General features: G+C 38.1%; 2 protein-coding genes across 2 annotated transcripts; both read left to right on the forward strand.

Moving 5' to 3' along the window:
* The first annotated feature begins 532 nt into the window (after window positions 1-532).
* Window positions 533-2,152, forward strand: LOC133315384 (uncharacterized). The gene is made up of 2 exons (XM_061516987.1): window positions 533-751; window positions 950-2,152. The coding sequence occupies exons 1-2, from the start codon at window positions 533-535 to the stop codon at window positions 2,150-2,152; spliced, it is 1,422 nt and encodes a 473-aa protein (XP_061372971.1).
* A 4,574-nt stretch (window positions 2,153-6,726) lies between these two features.
* On the forward strand, window positions 6,727-9,503 carry LOC133315386 (uncharacterized). Its single transcript, XM_061516990.1, has one exon. It carries the CDS (start codon window positions 7,570-7,572, stop codon window positions 8,620-8,622), a length of 1,053 nt encoding a protein of 350 aa, XP_061372974.1. The 5' UTR covers window positions 6,727-7,569; the 3' UTR covers window positions 8,623-9,503.
* Window positions 9,504-19,456: the final 9,953 nt, after the last annotated feature.

A 19,456-nucleotide genomic window follows, 5' to 3' on the forward strand; every position in this document is an offset into this window, starting at 1 on the left:
CAGGTTGATAGAACTGCTACGAAGTAATAGAGATTTATTTGCCTGGAAGTCGTCTGATATGCCAGGCATTGATCCTGAAGTGTGCTGCCATCGGTTGACCGTGGACCCCAAAGCAAAGCCCGTGGCACAAAAAAAGAGGAAGTTTGGCCTCGATCGCCAGAAAGTGATTGATGAGGAAGTAAAGAGGCTCCATGACGTCGGCTTCATTAAAAAAGTTAAATACACAACCTGGCTCTCCAACCCAGTGTTGGTTAAAAAGCTCAGCGGGGCGTGGAGGATGTGCGTGGATTATACCGACCTGAACAAGGTATGTCCTAAGGATGCATATCCCTTTCCGAGCATTGACCAGCTGGTTGATAATGCATCAGGTTTTGAGATGCTCTCATTCATGGACGCATACTCCGGCTATAATCAAATTCCATTACTTGAAGAAGACCAAATCAAGACGGCGTTCATCACCCAGAGCGCCAATTATTGCTATACTATGATGCCCTTCGGACTAAAGAACGCTGATGCCACATACCAGTGAATGATGAATGAAGTGTTCAAAGACTTGATTGGAAACAGCGTTGAGGTGTACATTGATGATATGATCGCCAAATCGCAAACGCCAGAGGAACACCGCTCACACCTTCAAGGCGTATTTGATAGGTTGCGAAAGTACAACATGCGGCTGAATCCAAGCAAGTTCGCCTTCGGCGTCCCCGCTGGAAATTTTCTTGGATTCATGCTGACAAAGAGAGGCATAGAGGTCAACCCTGACAAGTGAAAAGCTGTTATTGAGATGCGAAGTCCACAAACAGTCAAAGAGGTTCAGTAGCTGCCCGGGAGGCTAGTGGCCCTCACCCGTTTCTTGGCGAATTCTGCACATAAGTCACTCCCTTTGTTTGGCTTACTTAAAAAAGGTACGTCTTTTCAATGGTCTGATCAATGTGAGAAAGCTTTTCAGGAGTTCAAAAGAGCCCTATCCTGCCCGCCGGTCCTCACCAAGCCAGGCAGTAGTGAAACTCTGTACTTCTACCTCGCCGTGGGTGCTGAAGCCATCAGCGCAACTTTGGTAAGAGAACTTAAAGAAGGGCAGCTGCCGGTTTATTTCGTCAGCAAAGTGTTGCAAGGCGCGGAACTGCGATATCAACAAGTTGAAAAGGTCGCCCTCACACTCATCTTCGCCGCACGAAGGCTGAGGCCTTATTTCCAATGCCACCTTATTACAGTCAGAACCAATCAGCCTATTCGCCAAATCTTGCACAAACCTGATCTCGCCGGAAGAATGATGTCCTGGGCGATTGAACTGTCGGAGTACCAGATCAGTTACGAACGCAGAACTTCCATTAAAGCTCAAGCTCTCACAGATTTCATAGCCGAAATGACGCACACCTGCGCAGCAGCTAGCCAAGCAACAGAAACCCCAAGGTTGGCGATGTGGAAGCTGTATGTTGATGGCTCTACCAACGCCAAAGGCACTGGAGCCGGAATGATAATTGAAAATCCAGACGGGGTGGCGATGGAGCATTCATTATATTTCAACTTTAATACCACTAACAACCAAGCTGAGTATGAGGCAATGATCCCCGGCCTGCTCCAAGCCAAAGAGTTGGGAGCGCAACGTCTCAAGGTCTTCAGTGATTCTCAGTTGGTGACATTCCAAATTTTGGGTGAATATCAAGCTAAAGGGCCGCTGATGTGCAAGTACTTAGAGAAAGTTAAAGAGATCATTTTGACCTTCGAGACAGTTGACATTGAGCACATTAGGCGATCAGAAAACACACGTGCAGACATTCTCGCAAAACTAGCAAGCACCAAAAGTCCAGGTAATAATCGTTCTGACATCCAGCATAACCTGCCTAATCCATGCATCGTCGTGAGTATTGCCGACATCGCCGAAGGAGTCGCCGAAAATACCTGGATCACTTTCATCTCCAACTACCTATCAGAGGGTACCCTCCCAGCGGACCAGAAGGAAGCCAAGAGGATCAAGTGGAAATGCGCCCACTTTTGCATGATGCAGGGGCGTTTGTACAACAGGGGTTTCTCAACCCCACTTTTGAAATGCTTGAACCCCAGCGGTGTAGGGTACATTTTGGAAGAAATCCATGAAGGAATCAACGGCCACCACATGGGCGGCCACTCTCTAGCAAAGAAAGCACTCTGAGCAGGTTTTTATTTGCCGACCATGGAGCATGACGCCGATGAGCACGTCAAAGCATGTGATAAGTGCCAAAGATTTGCAGACATACACAAAGCCCCACCAGACGAACTTACTGTGATAACATCCCCTTGGCCTTTTTACAAATGGGGGATGGACCTCTTGGGCCCTTTCCCTGAGGCAGCAGGCCGAGTTCAGTGGCTGATCGTCGCCATTGACTATTTCACCAAATGGGTTGAAGCTGAGCCAGTTGCTACCATTACCTCTCAAAGGGTGAGGAAGTTCTTTTGGAGACATATTGTTTACTGTTTTGGAATCCTAGGAGAAGTCATAACGGACAATGGTACTCAGTTCACAGACGCCAAGTTCCAGGAGCTAATGAAGGACCTGCACATTCGACACCATTTCGCTGCCATAGAACACCCACAATCCAACGGGCTAGTAGAATCGGCTAACAAAATGCTCGCCAAGGGAATTAAGAAGAAGCTAGAATCTCATAAAGGGGCGTGGGTAGAAAATCTGGAGAACGTCCTATGGGGCTATCGGACAAACGCCCAGTCCAGTACCGGAGAAACCCCTTTCAGATTGGCTTACGGCACGGAGGCAATGATTCCTGTTGAGATCGGAGAACCCTCTTGGAGGAACGACCATGTGACCAACAACCAAAATCTCAAGGAAGCCCTAGACCTTCTGGATGAAATCAGAGAGCGAGTGGCACAATCTGAGCGCCAAACCAAGGAAAGAGTAGCTGCTCGGTATAACAAAAGAGTAATCAGGCAGAGATTTGAAGTAAAGGATTTAGTTCTTCGGCGAGCATACATCAGAAAGAAGAACGCCCATGAAGGAAAGCTCGCCCCAAACTGGGAAGGACCTTATCGAATAGCCAACAAATTAAGAGGAGGAGCGTATGCTTTGGAGACACTTGAGGGAAAAGCCATCCCAAGGGCGTGGAACTAGGACAAGCTCCAATGATACTATAGTTAAACCGCAATGTAACTTGTATGCTGCACTCTTTTCTTTCCCACGCCTTTGTCCCACAGGGTTTTACCTGGGAAGGTTTTTAATGAGGCAGGTTTTTTCTTTTTGATCAATAAAATCACATTGCCAATCTTTTTGCTCTCTGTTATCATCAAATTTACGGGACGGTTCTCTCCCCCGCCTAACGTTGGACTGGGATGGTTCTCACCCCCAGCCAGTATCCAAGTTGCGGGACTGGGATAGTTCTCACCCCCAGCCAGCATCCAAGTTACGGGACGGTTCTCACCCCCGCCTAACGTTGGACTGAGACGGTTCTCACCCCCAGCCAACATCCAAGTTGCGGGACAGTTCTCACCCCCGCCTAACGATTGGCTGAAATGATGGGTGCTTACCGTTGATAAGCAAAGCTGGCAATCGTAAGACGAAGCCGAACACTCGTTTGTAAGAAAAATTGATTAAACAAAGGCGCAACAAGAAGGAATTAAGCAAAGGCATTACAAAATTTATTAAAAGGCCACAAAGGCGTTACAAGTCTATGGTTGACATACCAACCAAAGGAATAAAGACAAAGTTACTGGTCAGCATACCAACCATTGGAAAGACAAAGTTACTGGCTGGTTGACAAGTTAAAAACTGCCCAAGTCAAAGGGGTTGGTGGCCTGCAGGGGTCGCCTCCTCTGCAGTTTCCAGAGTCTGTTCCGCCACGCCAGCAGCGATAGCATCGCCACCACCCTCCACCTCTGGGCCAGGTAAATTCACGCCAGCAACCCCGGTTGACAAGTCACGCCCAGCCTGATCCTCTTCAGGATTATCATCACCAATGGCGTGGCTGGTTGGACAGGCTTCCGGCGAACCTTCGTCTTCGTCGGTATCAAGACCCTCCTCAATTACCTTCACTCCACCATCTGCTAGGTGTTCAACTATCTTGTTGTCTTCCACCTCGTACTCTGGGTTGAAACCAGTCAGGTCAAGCTCAGGATGCCGAACGAAAACCTGCTAGAGTGCGTTGTTAAAAGAATCGTACAAGAGGCTCGCTAAGGCTTCCTCCAATTTTGCCACCTGCACAGTTGCTTTTTTGAGGTCCTCCTGTGTGGCGTAAAGGTTCCCATGCGCAGAAAATAAGTCAGTAGACAACTGGGCCTTTTCGGTTTGGAGACCTTCTTTCTATTTCCTGAACTCTTCCAGAGACTTAGATATGTCATCTTTATCGGAGGTTAGGTGCTTAACCTCTCTTTTCGTCTTCTTCAGTTGTGCGAAAAAAGACTTATTCGCAGCCTTTCTGTCGGCAACCTCCTTACCGAGATGCCCAACCTCAGCAGTTAGATCATCTACCTTACACCCCATTTCATCAAGGCGATCATCTTGGGAAGAGGAGCGACTGTCAACAGCAAGGGCGACCTCTTGCATTCCCAAGATACGGCCAATGACCACTTGCGTGCAGTTAAGGAATGCCTGGCGATCAATTCGCTCTGGCACCACCATCCTATGACGCCCAAATACTAAGATATCGGGCGCTACTCCTACCTATATAGGTAGGAAGCCCCAAACACTAAGATATCGGGCACTACTCCTACACCACTCAGGTGACGCCCAAACACTTTACCTAGGCGTCAGCCACTCAGGTGTTTTGGTTAAGCGGCCGTTGCCAACCGCTAAGATCGCCAAGAAGGCGACGCCAATGCCATGTCAACCTAGGAAACCACACTCGAAACCGTCCAAATCGCCTAAGCTGTTTACCTTGGCACCAACCTACACTTGCTACCAAGTTGGGGGGCTCTTGTTCCGGATGACCCAACCATTGGCGGCCCCATGGTTCAGGCCCAGCTTCAGCCTCCTGCTCACGTCAGCCCTAGGAGCTACCAAGGATCCCTCCCCAACCCCCAACGCAACGACTCTCCCTAGGAGAAGCACCAAAACGTCCTGTCTTGGGACCCCAACCCCCAAGGGAGACCGCCACAGTCACCACAAAGGGAAATTGCCCCTTTGTCCCACGCTGACACCGCCAGACGCAGAGGGCGCAGCGCTGCTATCAAAGCAGCGCCTGCCACGCCCAACACTGCCACCCGTTGTGAATCCCAAGGAGGGTTAACCCCCTCCTCACCAACTCACACCAGGTGCGCACCACCTTCCCCTATAAAGAGCCCCTTGGGCGCACCATGAAAAGGATCGGATCTTATGTATCGTTATTATGCCCATTTATATTAAGTCACATACACTCATACTGAATCATCCATTGTTATCTTCTTGCCATCATACTTGGTACAGTGTTCTCTAACTTGATCTTTACCTTTGCTAGTGGCACCAACCATAGAGTGATATTATTCCCAAAGAAAACATAATGAGCTTATAGATTCCAACGGTAGAGATGGTTTAATGCCTACCCCAAAATATCATGCGGCTATACATGAACCAATATCCAAGTCTCAAGAAGTTCCATTATGGATACAATAAGGAAATTCCATGTAATACACCACTGAACGCAAAATAAATAAATACCGATCTTGCGTACCTCTTCCAGGTAAAAGTACGTTCATTGCATCAAATAGTTGTCATTTAAGGTTTGGGATAAACGTGATCATACAAAGGTCGAAGGACTTTTTTCAATTCAAAGTTGATATAAAGGTTATAAAGTTTGAGGACTAATATGACATTTTCTCTCTTGAAAAGGATTATCATACTCCTTGTGAGCTGCCTAGACCATGGTAGTTAAAATTCTGATTTAAATTTATGCTTTTACAATTTTATGATTTTTTTAATCAAAACGACTTTATCAAAATTCCAAACGATTTTACGTTTTTACGATATTTTATGATTTTTTTTACATTAAGATTTTACGATTTACGATTTTTTATTCTCCTTTCGATTTTAGATAAAATTTCGTTTTTAACTACTATGGCCTAGACTCTCACGTTGACACGGTGACTAAATAAGAGTTTTTTTATATATATTCGATTATATGCGCTAAAGTAATTATATGAATTATTATTTTCGTCTCTAACTTCAATTATTTTAAAAATTAATTTAATAATATGATAAAAAATATATTTAATCTATTGAAGGCGCACAAAATATTTACCAGTAATTTGATATGCATGTTGACCACGGTTCCCCTTAATATGGTAATTAGCAAGCCTAATATAGTATAGACAATGGGGAATAAAACACGTAAGAAATATTTAACATAATTATGTCATGTGAAAAAATTATAAACATACAAAATAAATCAACAATAATAATTTTATATCTGTCCATCCGTTCATCCCAATAATTTTTTTTCCCTTCTATTTTATTATCATTAATTCACATTTATATGATTACGATTCTTAAATAAAAATTCAATTTAATCCAAGAGATTAAATTATTATGTGAGACCACATTAATAATTTTATATATCTCTAATTCTCCTTCACATAAGAATTCAATGAACTTGAAGGATAAACAATACACAAAGCCACTTATCTATACTACAAAATTTCAGGAACAGTGATCAAAATGCCACTGTTCACCAACTTTTTTATCTAAATGTCATGCAAACAGTGTTATTTCTCAATCTGCCACAGGGGCAAGTTCGCTACCCGGTGTAGCGAACTCAGTTTGCTGACGTGTCATATTTATAGTGGATAACAAGTACCAAGTAAAAAAAAGGGGGGGGGGATGGAGTTCGCTACATTGGGTAGCGAACTTGGTGTCCACTAGAAACGTGACACGTCAGTAAACCGAGTTCGCTACACCGGGTAGAACTTGCTCCCGTGACAGATTGAAAAATAACACTGTTCGCGTGACATTTAGGTAAAAAAATTGGTGAACAATGACATTTTGATCACTGTTCCAAAATTTCATAAAAATTAATTAATTAATATTAAATGAAACAAGGTAAGGATCAAACCATAACACAGACTTTAATATTTAAAGAACTAATTGACTCCAAAAACTTAATTTTGGGCACACGTATCATATGATCATTTGTTAAAACTTCTGATAAAGGCGTACTACATTAGTTTGTGGGCAAATAAAACGGTTGCACGTGTGCACCTTCTGGAAGTTCCTGCGAGGCAAAAAGTGAATTCCACATCGAAGGCGAGAATATTGTGCTGTGCTGTTCCCTGCGATGAGGCCACGTTACCCCCCCCTCTCTTTCCAGGAGAGTTGGACACTATCTCCACCCTCATTGGCCACGTGGGTCCCACCAGATATGCCACTTTCCCTTCGGGTCCCACACTACCGAATTGAAAAAACTAACCAATCACGTTCTCTCTACTGTTCCCCCTCTTTTGCCCTAGACACGTGGCAGACCCTCACCCAGCCACCTCGCTGCAGTTATCATTATCGCTTCCGCTCCAATCTCAGCGACACTGAAGAGAAGGGTAACCAAACCAGCCAAAATAGAGAGAGAAAGAGAGAGGTGAAGAGAGAGAGAGAAGAGAGAAAAAGGTTGCGAAACCGTGATGGACGGCAGAGATTCGTGGAGAGTGGCAGCGTGTGGCGGTGATGGTGCTGCTTTTGATAACAAGATATTGAACAGGATAATGCTCCGTTTCCGGCCGATCGCACCAAAGCCCGTTGCCGGAAGTTCTGACTCCGCCGGCGGGGATGTTCAGGTAAGCCAGATAAACAAGGTAGAAGGGAAAAGATCGAAGAGGAAGTACGTTAGAGTTCGGAGGAACAGTGGATACGCGAGAAAGAAAGGGAATAGATCTTCCGAGAGAAAAGATGGTGTGGAGAACGTGGCGGTTGTTACGTTGCAGTTGATGCCGGAGAAGGACGCGCCGGAACGGGGCGAGGTTACCGGAGATTCGTGGCGTAAGAACGTTGATCTTGACCTAACCGTGGAGAAGATTCAGATCCTCGAGGATCTGAATCCGCCGTGCGCGACGGCGAACGCTGACGTTGGTAAGGGCTTAGATCGGGTTGTGGCGGAGGCGGAACTGTCCTCGCTCGCCGGAGCTTCATGGTGTAAGAACGTTGGTCTTGATAACCTAACCGTGGAGAAAGTCCGATTCATGGATAATTTAAAACCGCCGTGCGCGACGGCGAACGCGAAGCGATATGAGATTTTAGATCAGGTGGTTGCTGCGGCGGAGATGGTGGTGGTTGAGTCGTGGGTGACGGTAGAGAGCGTGACAGGCACGTGCATGGGTGAAGGAGAAGGAGAAGGTTTAGGATGTACGGACGTTGAGAAGGTGAAGAATCTAGAAACTGACACGTGTCCAGGGTTTGTATCGGACGGTTGTTATAAAGTGCGGTGGGTGAACGACGCGTACAAGAGGATGGTGGTTGGTGAGGAGCCATGGCCTGAGATTGTGGTGTGGTTGAAGGTGAAGGATAGTGTTGAGTGGTGTTGTTATTCCTACCCGGCGTTCACTTGCGGGGTGAGGTTACAGTACACGTGGCGGAACGAGAAGTGCACGAAGATGGTGCCGTGTGATGTTTGGAGATTGGACTGTGGTGGTTTTGCATGGAAGCTAGACGTGAAAGCTGCGCTTAGCTTGGGTCTCTGAAAAATCACATAGACATCAATTATATATCTATATATGTACATAGACACATGTATATATAGCTAGCTAAGTTCAAGTTCTATGGATTGAGGACAAGCCCCTCTGCACCAGGAAATGGTTAGGTATTATTCCAGTTAGAGTCTTTGCAACTGTTTGGAGAAATTTTAAAAAGTTGAAGAAAGGTGTGTCGTGTGAGTGTTCATTATCAATAAGGGGTTGTAGGGGAAGTAAGAGAAGATGGGAAACTTGGCTAGTCTTCTGTTAAGCTGGGAGGGCAGAAAAAGTAAATATATGAGAGCTAAATATGCATAATGCTTCTGAAAAGAACTGTGGCTATGCTATGTCTATAGGACTAGAGCTATTTTGTGTGTAACTATTGTCCCTCCAAGACAGCGACAGACAAAATTAGTAGTAAATGTATAATATAGTAATACTAATATATATATATATATATATAAGTCTTATTACATGAGCCTGACTCTACATTATCTAAGTATACGTCGAGAGAATAAGAGAGATACGTGAAGAGAATAGGCACAAGCATTTTGTGCCTTTCTTGTTTGGTTTTGCTATTTATTTAAACTTGTGGGCATATATGCAGTTTGGTAAAGCTCTAAAAGCAGCGGAACGAACTTATTTAGTGTTAGTTTTTTACTGTTAGAATTACTTTCATGTTGAAAGATAAATGCCTCGGTTGGTAGTATGGGGAAGAAAGGCAGATAGTGGTTTTATTGATCTCTTGGAAAAATCTTAGTATTAAGAGTGGGTTATTTTTGTTATGTAAGTAATTTCTTAATCAGAGTTGTGTTGGTCATTAAAATTTGAGAGTTAGTCGTACATTATTAAAAAATAAATAGTAGTAACCACCTATAGGATTATAATTTTTTTTTTTCTATTTATAATTTATAATTTATCTAAATATACTATAAATGTTATATTGCTGTCGTAGTCATGTTTCAATTTCAAATGCAATATTGCCACGAATAAGCATCTCTTCAAAAGCTGTTCTAACACGGCAACATAATGAGTTGGTTTTATCACTGTATAGCTTCATATCAACAGCTTCAAATGTTCATTGATCAATTGACACGTATCAACATAATGAATTTGTTGCCGTGTGCCTTTCACAAGATGGTGTCCTTTTCACTCTTTTTCCCTTTGCTGTTTTTTAATCGGTAATCGTCCCCGGTAAAGTGGACAGAAAGGAAAATTGCCCTAGAGAGAGACGGAGATAGAGAGAAGAGTAAGACTCAATGATTCAAACAGATTTGTAGGCTCTTTGATCAAAGAGAGTTTTTTTACCCTTTCAGTGCCGTGGTATTTACCAAGTATTTATTAATGGGGTTGTTTAATGTCGTGGGCTCACTGTTATTGAGTGTCGTGATTCTTTTTGGGGCACTCACTTTTTTTCTTTCTTTCAGCTAAATGTAGCGACCCTCTTAGAAATTTACATGATTGTGTAAAGTGATATAATTTGATTACCTTAGGCACTTTCATTGTCATAAAATTTTGAAAAGTCATAATTTTTGACTCAAGAATTCAAATTAGATTTTTTTTTTATTTTACATAATTTTTCGAAATCTACGCAATGATATTTCATTTGACATATTTTATCTCTCACAAATATAGTTCGAAATTATAACAACGGTATCACAATCACAAGAGTTTTTAAATCTCGAGATGATGTTTGCCAAATTTTGGGGGGAAGAGATAGAAACCCTTAATTTGTTTAGTTTCCTTGATTTTCAAATTAGTTTTGTTCAGAGCATCAAGCATGACCATCATGTTATTGTCTATCCCTGCTCTGTGGGTTCTCCATTTTTGCTCTAATTTTTTTTCGTAGTCTTTTTCTTGTGATTGTGGTACCATTGTTACAAATTCGAACTATGTTTGTGAGAGATAAAATATGTCAAATGAAGTGTCATTTTGTAGATCTCGAAAAGTTATGTGAAATAAAAAAAATATCTGATTTGGGTTACCGAGTGCCCTATGAAGTTTTGGCCTTATGAAGTTTTACGGTAATGGGATTGCCTAGGGTAACGAGATTGTACCACTTGACACAATCGTGTGAGTGCCCCAGGCGGTCGCGACACTCACCAAAAAAAAAAGTAGTTATGTGAGTGCCCTAAAGGGTGGTCACGACACTTAGTGTTACTGGGACTCTCCGCGTCACTAAAAAACTCTCATTGGTAAATACCGAGAATTGAATACCAAATAAGAAAATTAAAGGGGAGAAAACCCCTATTTGGTCAAAAAGCCCGAATTTGTAAGATGCATCTATAATGTATTTTGTGCGAGAAAAAAGGTGCGTGGAGAAAACTTTGGTGTACATTAGAAGAAAAAGGCATTCAAAACGGATTAAATCTTCAAATTAGTTGTTTCCAAAAAAAAAAAAAAAATTCATATTATTCTTTGAATTTTATTATTAACTTTATATATCTTTCCTGAACTAAAGCATTCAACTGACACATGTCAACAACCCTTGCAGCTCTTGCTTAGCAACAGTTTGAACTTGTTCTACCAATGAGGTAGTCGCATGTTGTTTTGGACCTCTAGTATATTCTTTTTATGGCCTATTCCCTATTTTTGTTATAGGATAAAAAATTCACAATACGAATTAATAATTTTCTCCTCGTCATAAACTAACCCTCTATATATTATGTATAACGTGATCTTCTTTATGATTGGCCTTACACACTTACTCAACTGCATTAATTACTCACTCAATTCCATGAATTTTAAAATGTTTCTCACAATTATCGAACCAAATTTAATTGGAAAAGTGAATAAATTTTAAAAATTGATTCTTTTATTGAATTAGTTTAGAGAAAATTGTTCGGTTCTTAATCCAGCTTGAAAAATATGGTGCGATTTGGTTTATTTCATTTGGTTTTTTACATTCTTAAGAATGAGTATGGTTTGGTTTTATCCCTAACTGAACTGAATTGGTAAAGTTGCTTGTTTCTTGAACTGAATCAGTTTTGAGAAAATGGTTTGGTTCTTTAACTAGTTAAAAGAATGTAATTCTTTTGGTACGATTCAGATCGGTTTACAGTTTGTAAAGAAAGAATATTTAAACAATAACACAAAATTGGGGGGAGGGGGTGTGAATTATGTTTTAACTTCTTCTGCAAGAAACAAAGAAAACCAAACCTTTTTTTTCAAGAATTCAATGCAAACTGATTTGAAACAGAAACTATACCTTTCCTATAATAAAAAATAAATTTAAAATATACCAAATAACATGCAATATTAAAGATATAGTAGCGGTAATGAGATTGATAAGAGAAAGCAAGACAAAACAATGAAATCTAGAAACTCTTTTTAAGAAAACATGCAAGAATAAATTTGATCAATTAACAAAATTCCCCAATCTTTAAACAGATTCAAAACATCATATATAATGAATCAAAAACGAGTTACATTTAGCGAAAAACAAAAGGATAGGGAAAAGAGAAGAAAACACCAAGATTTATCCTGGTTCACTCTCAAACCACTTGAGAGCTTCATCCAGACTGCCGTCGATCGTTCTACTATCTTCAAGCTCCAACTGATGCTTGAAAAATCGATTTACAAGAGGATTTACCAGACTTGTGACCAAACCCATATCACACTTAACCTAACACCCTTAAGATCACTCAACTTGTCACAAAACCAATCACAACAACCAAACTCGTCCAAACATAAGTAGGGAAACCTTTCTACGTTCAAACACAAAAAAAAAGAACATAAAAAGATGAAGAAAAGAAGAAGATACTGAGCTTTCTATCAAGAATAAACAAAACTAGGCGAAATGGGGTTTGATTCTTAATTTTGAGTACTCTAGTGTTTTTCTCTCTTGATGCACGATTACAGAACCCTAAGACATGCATTTTTAGGTACCTAAATGAGTTACTAGCCATTTTTAGTTGTTAGAATCCTAATTATATGAATAACTTGGAGTTTAAGTCACTTAAGATAGGGAGTAATTGATTTAAGTATCCAAGCATACAAGATGTTTTGATGTGATTTGTTTGATTCAAGTATCCAAGTATACAAGATATTTTGATGTGATTTATTCGATTCAAGTATCCAAGTATATAAGATGTTTTGATGTGATTTATTCGATTCAAGTATATAAGTATACAAGATGTTTTGATGTGATCGGTTTGATTCGTGATTTGTCTGATTCAAGTTTCATGGCCACTGACCAATTACAAGTATGTACTTTTATTGAGGAAAACAAGCCTTGAAAGTGCATGATACTTGCCATAAGAGGGACACAAGCCTCAAAAGGTTGTTTGCTGAATTATAAGATTACAAGTTGTTTGAAGAATTATAAGATTTCATGTTGTTTGATGAATTACAAGTTTGATACTTTCCATATGAGGGAGACAAGCCTCGGGAGTATCTGATCCTTAGGGACCAAGCCTTTGGATCACTTTGTCAGATTATCCTGTAAATTGCAAGTGTGTATGATTTGAAAGATGACATATTATATTATTTGCTCTGTATCTGACCTTTCATGCAGGAAGTGAACTCTTGGGTGAAGATTGCTCCATAAATCCAGAGTTTACTGAGATGTTTAATCTTATCTCGTTTGGGGATATATATTTCAGGTACCCCAATAGCAGTAGGAAAGCCCTCCCAGGGCAAGAATCCCATACGGCGCTAGAGGACTAAGTTGCAGTGGACTTTTAGTCTATTCTGGGATTTATGTATATATATGTTTTATAGAGCATGATCTATATGTTCATGCACACGTACAGTTGGATATATGTTTTGAGAGACATGTGTGTATATCTGACTTATACAGTCTGTATTCAAGGTATGTTTAGCCTTATATCATGATATACTTTTGATGTTCATGGGGATGTAGACATGTACATGATATGCTAGATGAAATTAGCAATGGCATGGAGCCATATTCTAGTATATACATTTGGATTGGACTTATCTGAGTTTCAGGTACATGATATGACAGTGAGATTTTATCCCTAGTTTGTCTAACTTTCAGCTGTTATGTTGTCCGATAGACTCTATCCGAAATGGTACAAGATATCATATTCGGGTAGTTATTGACTGTTATGTATCGTCACATGGATTCAAGTAAGAATTTTATACAGGTATGATATTGTATAGTTTAAGAAAATTCAAGAACTATATTAAGTACGACAATACGTAAGGATTTTAAAAGGAAAGAAGTTTAGTCACTATATTACGTAGTGTGACAGTGATAATTTTGAATAAACCGCTAATTTTTTATTATCAAGAAGCGCTTTATATACCATTTTGCATGTTAACAACTGTGATAAAGATGGGGCATTACATTCATCATCAAGCATTTCAAAAGTCTCAAATTCTCTAGTGAGTTCATTTTGTTTTAACCTTTTAATCTCACTAGAGCCTTCGTGTGTGATCTCTAGCACTTTCCACATCTCTTTTGCGGTCTTACAAGAGGAAATCCTAAAATACTCATATATACATAAAGCATTAGTTATGAGATTTTTGACTTTAGCATTCCATTGAGCTTCCTTAATATCTAAATCACTAAAGTCTTTAACTTTCTTATGAACCCTTTGATTTGTATCATCCAAGATGGTAGTATATTCATAATCTTCTTCAACAACAGTTCAAACCCTCAAATCTACTAATTCTAAAATATTTGCATCCTAGATTTTCAATACAGATAATCTATTCAATTAAAATAAGGTGGCCTATTGGTTGAACTACCCTCTTGAGGAAAATCATTATTAAAGTTAGCCATTATTATGGATCTTTATCTCTAGGTGGTTAAATCTACAATAGAGAACCTAAGTTCTGAGGCCAACTGTAAAGAAATAATGGCTAAACAATAACATAAAAGGGGAGTGGATTATGATTTAACTTCTTCCACAAGAAACAAACAAAACCAATCCCCTTTTTCAAGAATTCAATGCAAACTAATTTGATATAGAAACTATACATTTCCCATCATAAAAAATATATTTAAAACATACCAAATAACATGCAATATTAGAGATATATAAGCTGTAATGAGATCGATAGAGAAAACAAGACAAAACAATGAAATCTAGAAACCATTTTTAAGAAAACATGTAAGAATAAATTTGATCATTTAACAAAATTCCTCAGTCCTTAAATAAATTCAAAACATCATATATAATGAATAAAAAATGAGTTATATGCAGCGAAAAACAAAAGGATAGGGAAAAGATAAGAAAATGTCAAGATTTATCCGGGTTCACTCTCCAACCACTTGAGAGCTATGTCCAGATTGTCGTTGATCGTTCCACTATCTTCAAGTTTCCAACTGATGCTTGAAACCGATTTACAAGAGTAATTTTACAAGACTTGTGACCAAACCCTAATCACACTTAACCTAAGACCCTTAGGATCACTCCACTTGTCACAAAACCAATCACAATAAACAAACTCGTCCAAAACAGAAGTAGGGAAACCTTCCTACGTTCAAACACAAAAGAAAGAATACAAAAAGATGAAAAGAAGAAGAAAATATTGAGCTTTCTATCAAGGATATGCAAAACTAGGCCAAATATGGTTTGATTCTTAATTCTGAGTACTCTGGTGTTTTTCTCTCTTGATGCACAATTACAAAACCCTAAGACAAGTATTTATATGACCTTGAATGAGTTACTAGCCATTTTCTCACTTCATTTGGGACTTGTTGCACTGCCTTCTATGTTGTGCATCCATGTTGAGCTTTATTGGTTCTTTGTTATCATCAAAACTTCAAATGCATGGTCTTGGTGACCTATGGTTCAACACAGTTCAATTTGGTTTGTTTAGTTTGTTTGCATATGTCTACTCACAACCACATATATAAGCACAATTCATACCTTAGGGTAGGACCTTTGATTCTTTGACCTACTATAGAAGTGGATCTTCTCATGTTACATTAGGTTATGTAAGATGATTTCAAACATTTAGATAAAAAACAACTGTTATCATTTTTCACCCTTTACTTAATGCATTCTCTCATTACCATTGATTTATATATGAATAGTCAAAATACTCTTGTATGACCTCATATCGTTTGAGAGGATCATGTCTTGCATACTCTACAATCTCTCTGCCCTTACCTACACACTTCAACATAATGCAATAGAACATGCTATTCTTTTTCCATTGAGTGGAATCCATCATCGATCTCTGCACATCAGACCATCTGCTGAGAGATTTAATTATACTGTGTAATCCTAAGTCCGTCTATACGGGATGAACACCTGTAAACTTCAAATGTTATTAATATTTTTTAAGTTCAATTAACATGCATCCCTTATCTCCATGCCAACAAAAGTTCTATAGTTCTGAAGAACATTTAATATTTAGTTAAAGGCTAGTGTAAATTTCTCAATTTAAGATTTTAAATCCATCTTCAAAGTATAGATTCCCAATACATATATAAAATTTGGATGTTATAAATTAATTTGGTAAGGACACAATTTGAGGAGTATGATAATACCTAAATGAATATCTTACAATTCAATTATATTGCCAGACCCCATCTAGAAGTTTAATCAAAAAAGAAAGTTGACATAATCAATCCATTAATATATATGAGATATGAGTATTTTAGAATTAGAGTTTTAATTATTTTTTCATTATTATTTAATCTTGTATTAATATCCCATTGACTGAGACTGACTATCTTAATAATCAAATAAGATATCAGATATAACATTAAAAATAATAATAAAAAACATAAAGAAAGATAGATAGGAAAAAAGTTGCAGTGAGTATAAATTAAGTTAATAATATCGTCAAATGATTGAATGTCTTCTTTTTTAATTATGCAAATGTATGATTGGATATTATTGAAAAACATCAAATGATGGTGATAAAGTGATGAGTTATAAAAATTATTATATAGGAAAATAGTCCAAATTGAAGAAATATCATCGGAAAACATCAAAGTGATAAAAAGATGATTGGTTTTGAAAATAAAAATGAAGCAACGATCATTGGAAATGTTTGAGAGATATAATATAAAATTATTGATTGGGCCTTCACTTCTATGCTTAAGCTTTTAGGTGAGATGATTATTTATCATGGTATCAAAGGCAATGTGACCCCGTAGTCACGAGTTCGATCTTCATTGCCCCCTAATTTCTAATGGAATTAAGTCAGCACAAGATAGAACAAAAGAATGGGCCTGTGCAATATTCACTCTTCAAGGAATGTGTTAGAGAGATGTAATATAAAACCATTGATTGGGCCTTCATTTTTCAATTTAAACTTTTAAGTTGAATTAGTTCTTTTTAGAAAAATACCAAAAGGATTAGTTGTAAAAACTATAATAAGGAATAAATTTCCAAAGGTGGTAGTATTATCCAGTGTTTTAAAACCCCGCCCCACCCCCGGGTTGACCCGGGTCAACCCTGACCCCTCCCCTCTGAGGGTTGGGGTCACAAGTTGGACCCTATATGCATATTTACCCCTCTGGCCCCCAAAACTCAGCCGGTTTCAGTGACTCCGGGTCAGAGGGGTCAAAGGAGGTCATTGCATGTTTTTTTTTAAAAAAAATATTCCATGAAACAACATTGTTTTATTAAAAAAATAAAATAAAAATGCTTGCAAACCTAAATCTAATCGTTCTCTACTCTCCTAGTGACCTAGACGTTTCAATCTTCACCTCGCTGTCGTGAATCTTCTAGAAAAGATAAGAATTTTACCCATTCAAATGAAATCCTTACGATCGTCGATGGAAAACAAAACTCATTCTTACTTCCTTTAAATTTTCTTTTGTCAGAGACCTTCTCAAAAGAGGCAGAACCAAGTCAACGTAGTGACCCCATTAGAATATGAATTTTGTACTTTGGTATTTTGATACTTTAATTAGGTTGTGTAATATTGACTTGTGGTTGTAATTGGTGAATTATGTTAAATATATTTTGAATCTTTAGGATTGATGGTTTGTTTTTTAATATTTTCATATAGGATATATATATTTATAATTTTTTAATATACAAACCGGGTCAGCATAGTGACCCCGTGACCCCCCGGTTGAACCCGTGACCCCGTGACCCCTGACCTCGGCCGGGTCGATGGCCGGGCCTGGTTTTTAAACACTGGTATTATCATTGTCTCATTGTTTAAAGGAAGAATGCTTATAAATAGGTGATATTTTAGCAGAAGTTAGAGGAGAAAAAAATTGGAGAGAGTGAGAAGCAAATTGTGAGAATTGAGAGAAATAGAAAGATAGAGAAATAATAAAACACTATGAGATTAAAAGGAAGTTATTAGTAAGAAAGCATTTATTCAAGATCTTCACCCCAATTGGTATTTATTCAAGTCCAAATTATATTTAGTTTTCATTGTTATTATTATCTTTAATATAATTTATTTTATTATATAATGACTTTATGAATAAAAATATGGAGTGTTTGATACTTAAATACTTTTAAGGGACGAGGTGACATAAAACGAAATTAGATGGTTTGCTTTGCTTAATTATTTATATTGATTTTGATGATATTCAAAAACTAATTTGAAAATATTATGAATATGATGAACTCTTTATATTTTTAGAATTTAAGTGTTTTAAACGTATTATTTTATTAATGGAGTGATTTTGAAAGTATGGATTTTAAGGATAAATTATATTTTCTTTGGATATAAACTGCTTCTTTAATATTTGACATGGATTTGATGATATTGAGAAAGGTAATGCAATGATAATATGATATTGTGGATTTGAGAAATATTTCACGAACGAATATTTGAGAAGTATTGCAATACTTGTTAATTGATTTATGAAATTGTGATATGTTTATGATTTGTTTTGCTTTGAGAAATGTATATATTATGTTTTATAATTTTAAAATTTGTTCTGAGGATGACTTTATCAGAATATTGTATACTAAATGTTTTCTTGCTGACAATTATGCAAGTATAGCGTGCTAGCGTACACAACGAGTAGTAAATGAGGTATTTTAAGACCCTAATATCATCCCATAAGGATCATGACACATTTCATGTTGTAAAGAAATTGAAATTTCTTTTTAAAAGAAAAATAAAAATATGTTGAAACAGAAAATTATTTTTCGATTTTTAAAAGTGGAGTTTAGAATTTAACCGAGTAAATGCAAAAGGGATAAAAGGAAGAAAGTGTAACCGCTGAAATGTTTTGAAAGGATTTAAAACTTCAAAAGTAAAGACGAGGTCAAATGATGATGGCTGAGTTAAAGTGTATAAACTTGATTGGAAAAGGAGTAGATTCAACTTTTCTCCAAACTCCTATTGAAATCAGAATGCTTGGAAAACAAAAGTTTCTTAACAACAGTTCAGTTCAACTAGAAAAATATGTTGATATTGTTTCTCAACATATAGCATTTTCATATCTTAAAAGTACAATTCACATATCTCTATGAAAATGTAATTATAAGAATGGTTTAATACCATTTCATGGGTTGTATGGAGATGAACTTCATTTGTGAAGCTTCATTCGTTGAATAATATCTTATTTAGTGTCCACATGCTTGAAGTTAGATTCGGTGATCTTTGTTTCTCAACAAATACCCCTTAAAATTAATTGGGTGCTTTTGGCCAGAAAACAAATAATTTTACTTTGAAATTCTACTTGCAAGCAAACTAGTTTTTCATTAAAAGCAAACAACATTCCAATAACAGAGGGAGTTGGGTACTCAGCCTTCCCCACTCCTACGAAGTACCTAGCTATAGGGTTATCAACATATAAAAATGAGGAAGATTATACTTACAACATGTTTTCGTTCGTTTACAATCGCTTACAATCATAACTTAACCGTTAAAAATCAATGTTAATCATTTATTATAAATTAATAATTAATTAATGAGTTTGATTTACAAAAATAAT

Source organism: Gastrolobium bilobum, unplaced genomic scaffold (assembly GCF_033153095.1).
Source record: "Gastrolobium bilobum isolate Gb01-03AN ecotype WA unplaced genomic scaffold, APGP_CSIRO_Gbil_v1 utg7045, whole genome shotgun sequence".
Lineage (NCBI taxonomy): Eukaryota > Viridiplantae > Streptophyta > Magnoliopsida > Fabales > Fabaceae > Gastrolobium > Gastrolobium bilobum.

What these genes read in the sequence shown, in the direction of transcription:
- LOC133315384 (XM_061516987.1), top strand. Translation starts at nt 533, where the DNA reads ATGAATGAAGTGTTCAAAGACTTGATTGGAAACAGCGTTGAGGTGTAC. An exon ending in TGACAAAGAGAGGCATAGAG is followed by an intron (nt 752 to 949) that starts GTCAACCCTGAC and finishes AAAGCTTTTCAG; the next exon opens with GAGTTCAAAAGAGCCCTATC.
- LOC133315386 (XM_061516990.1), top strand. Translation starts at nt 7,570, where the DNA reads ATGGACGGCAGAGATTCGTGGAGAGTGGCAGCGTGTGGCGGTGATGGT.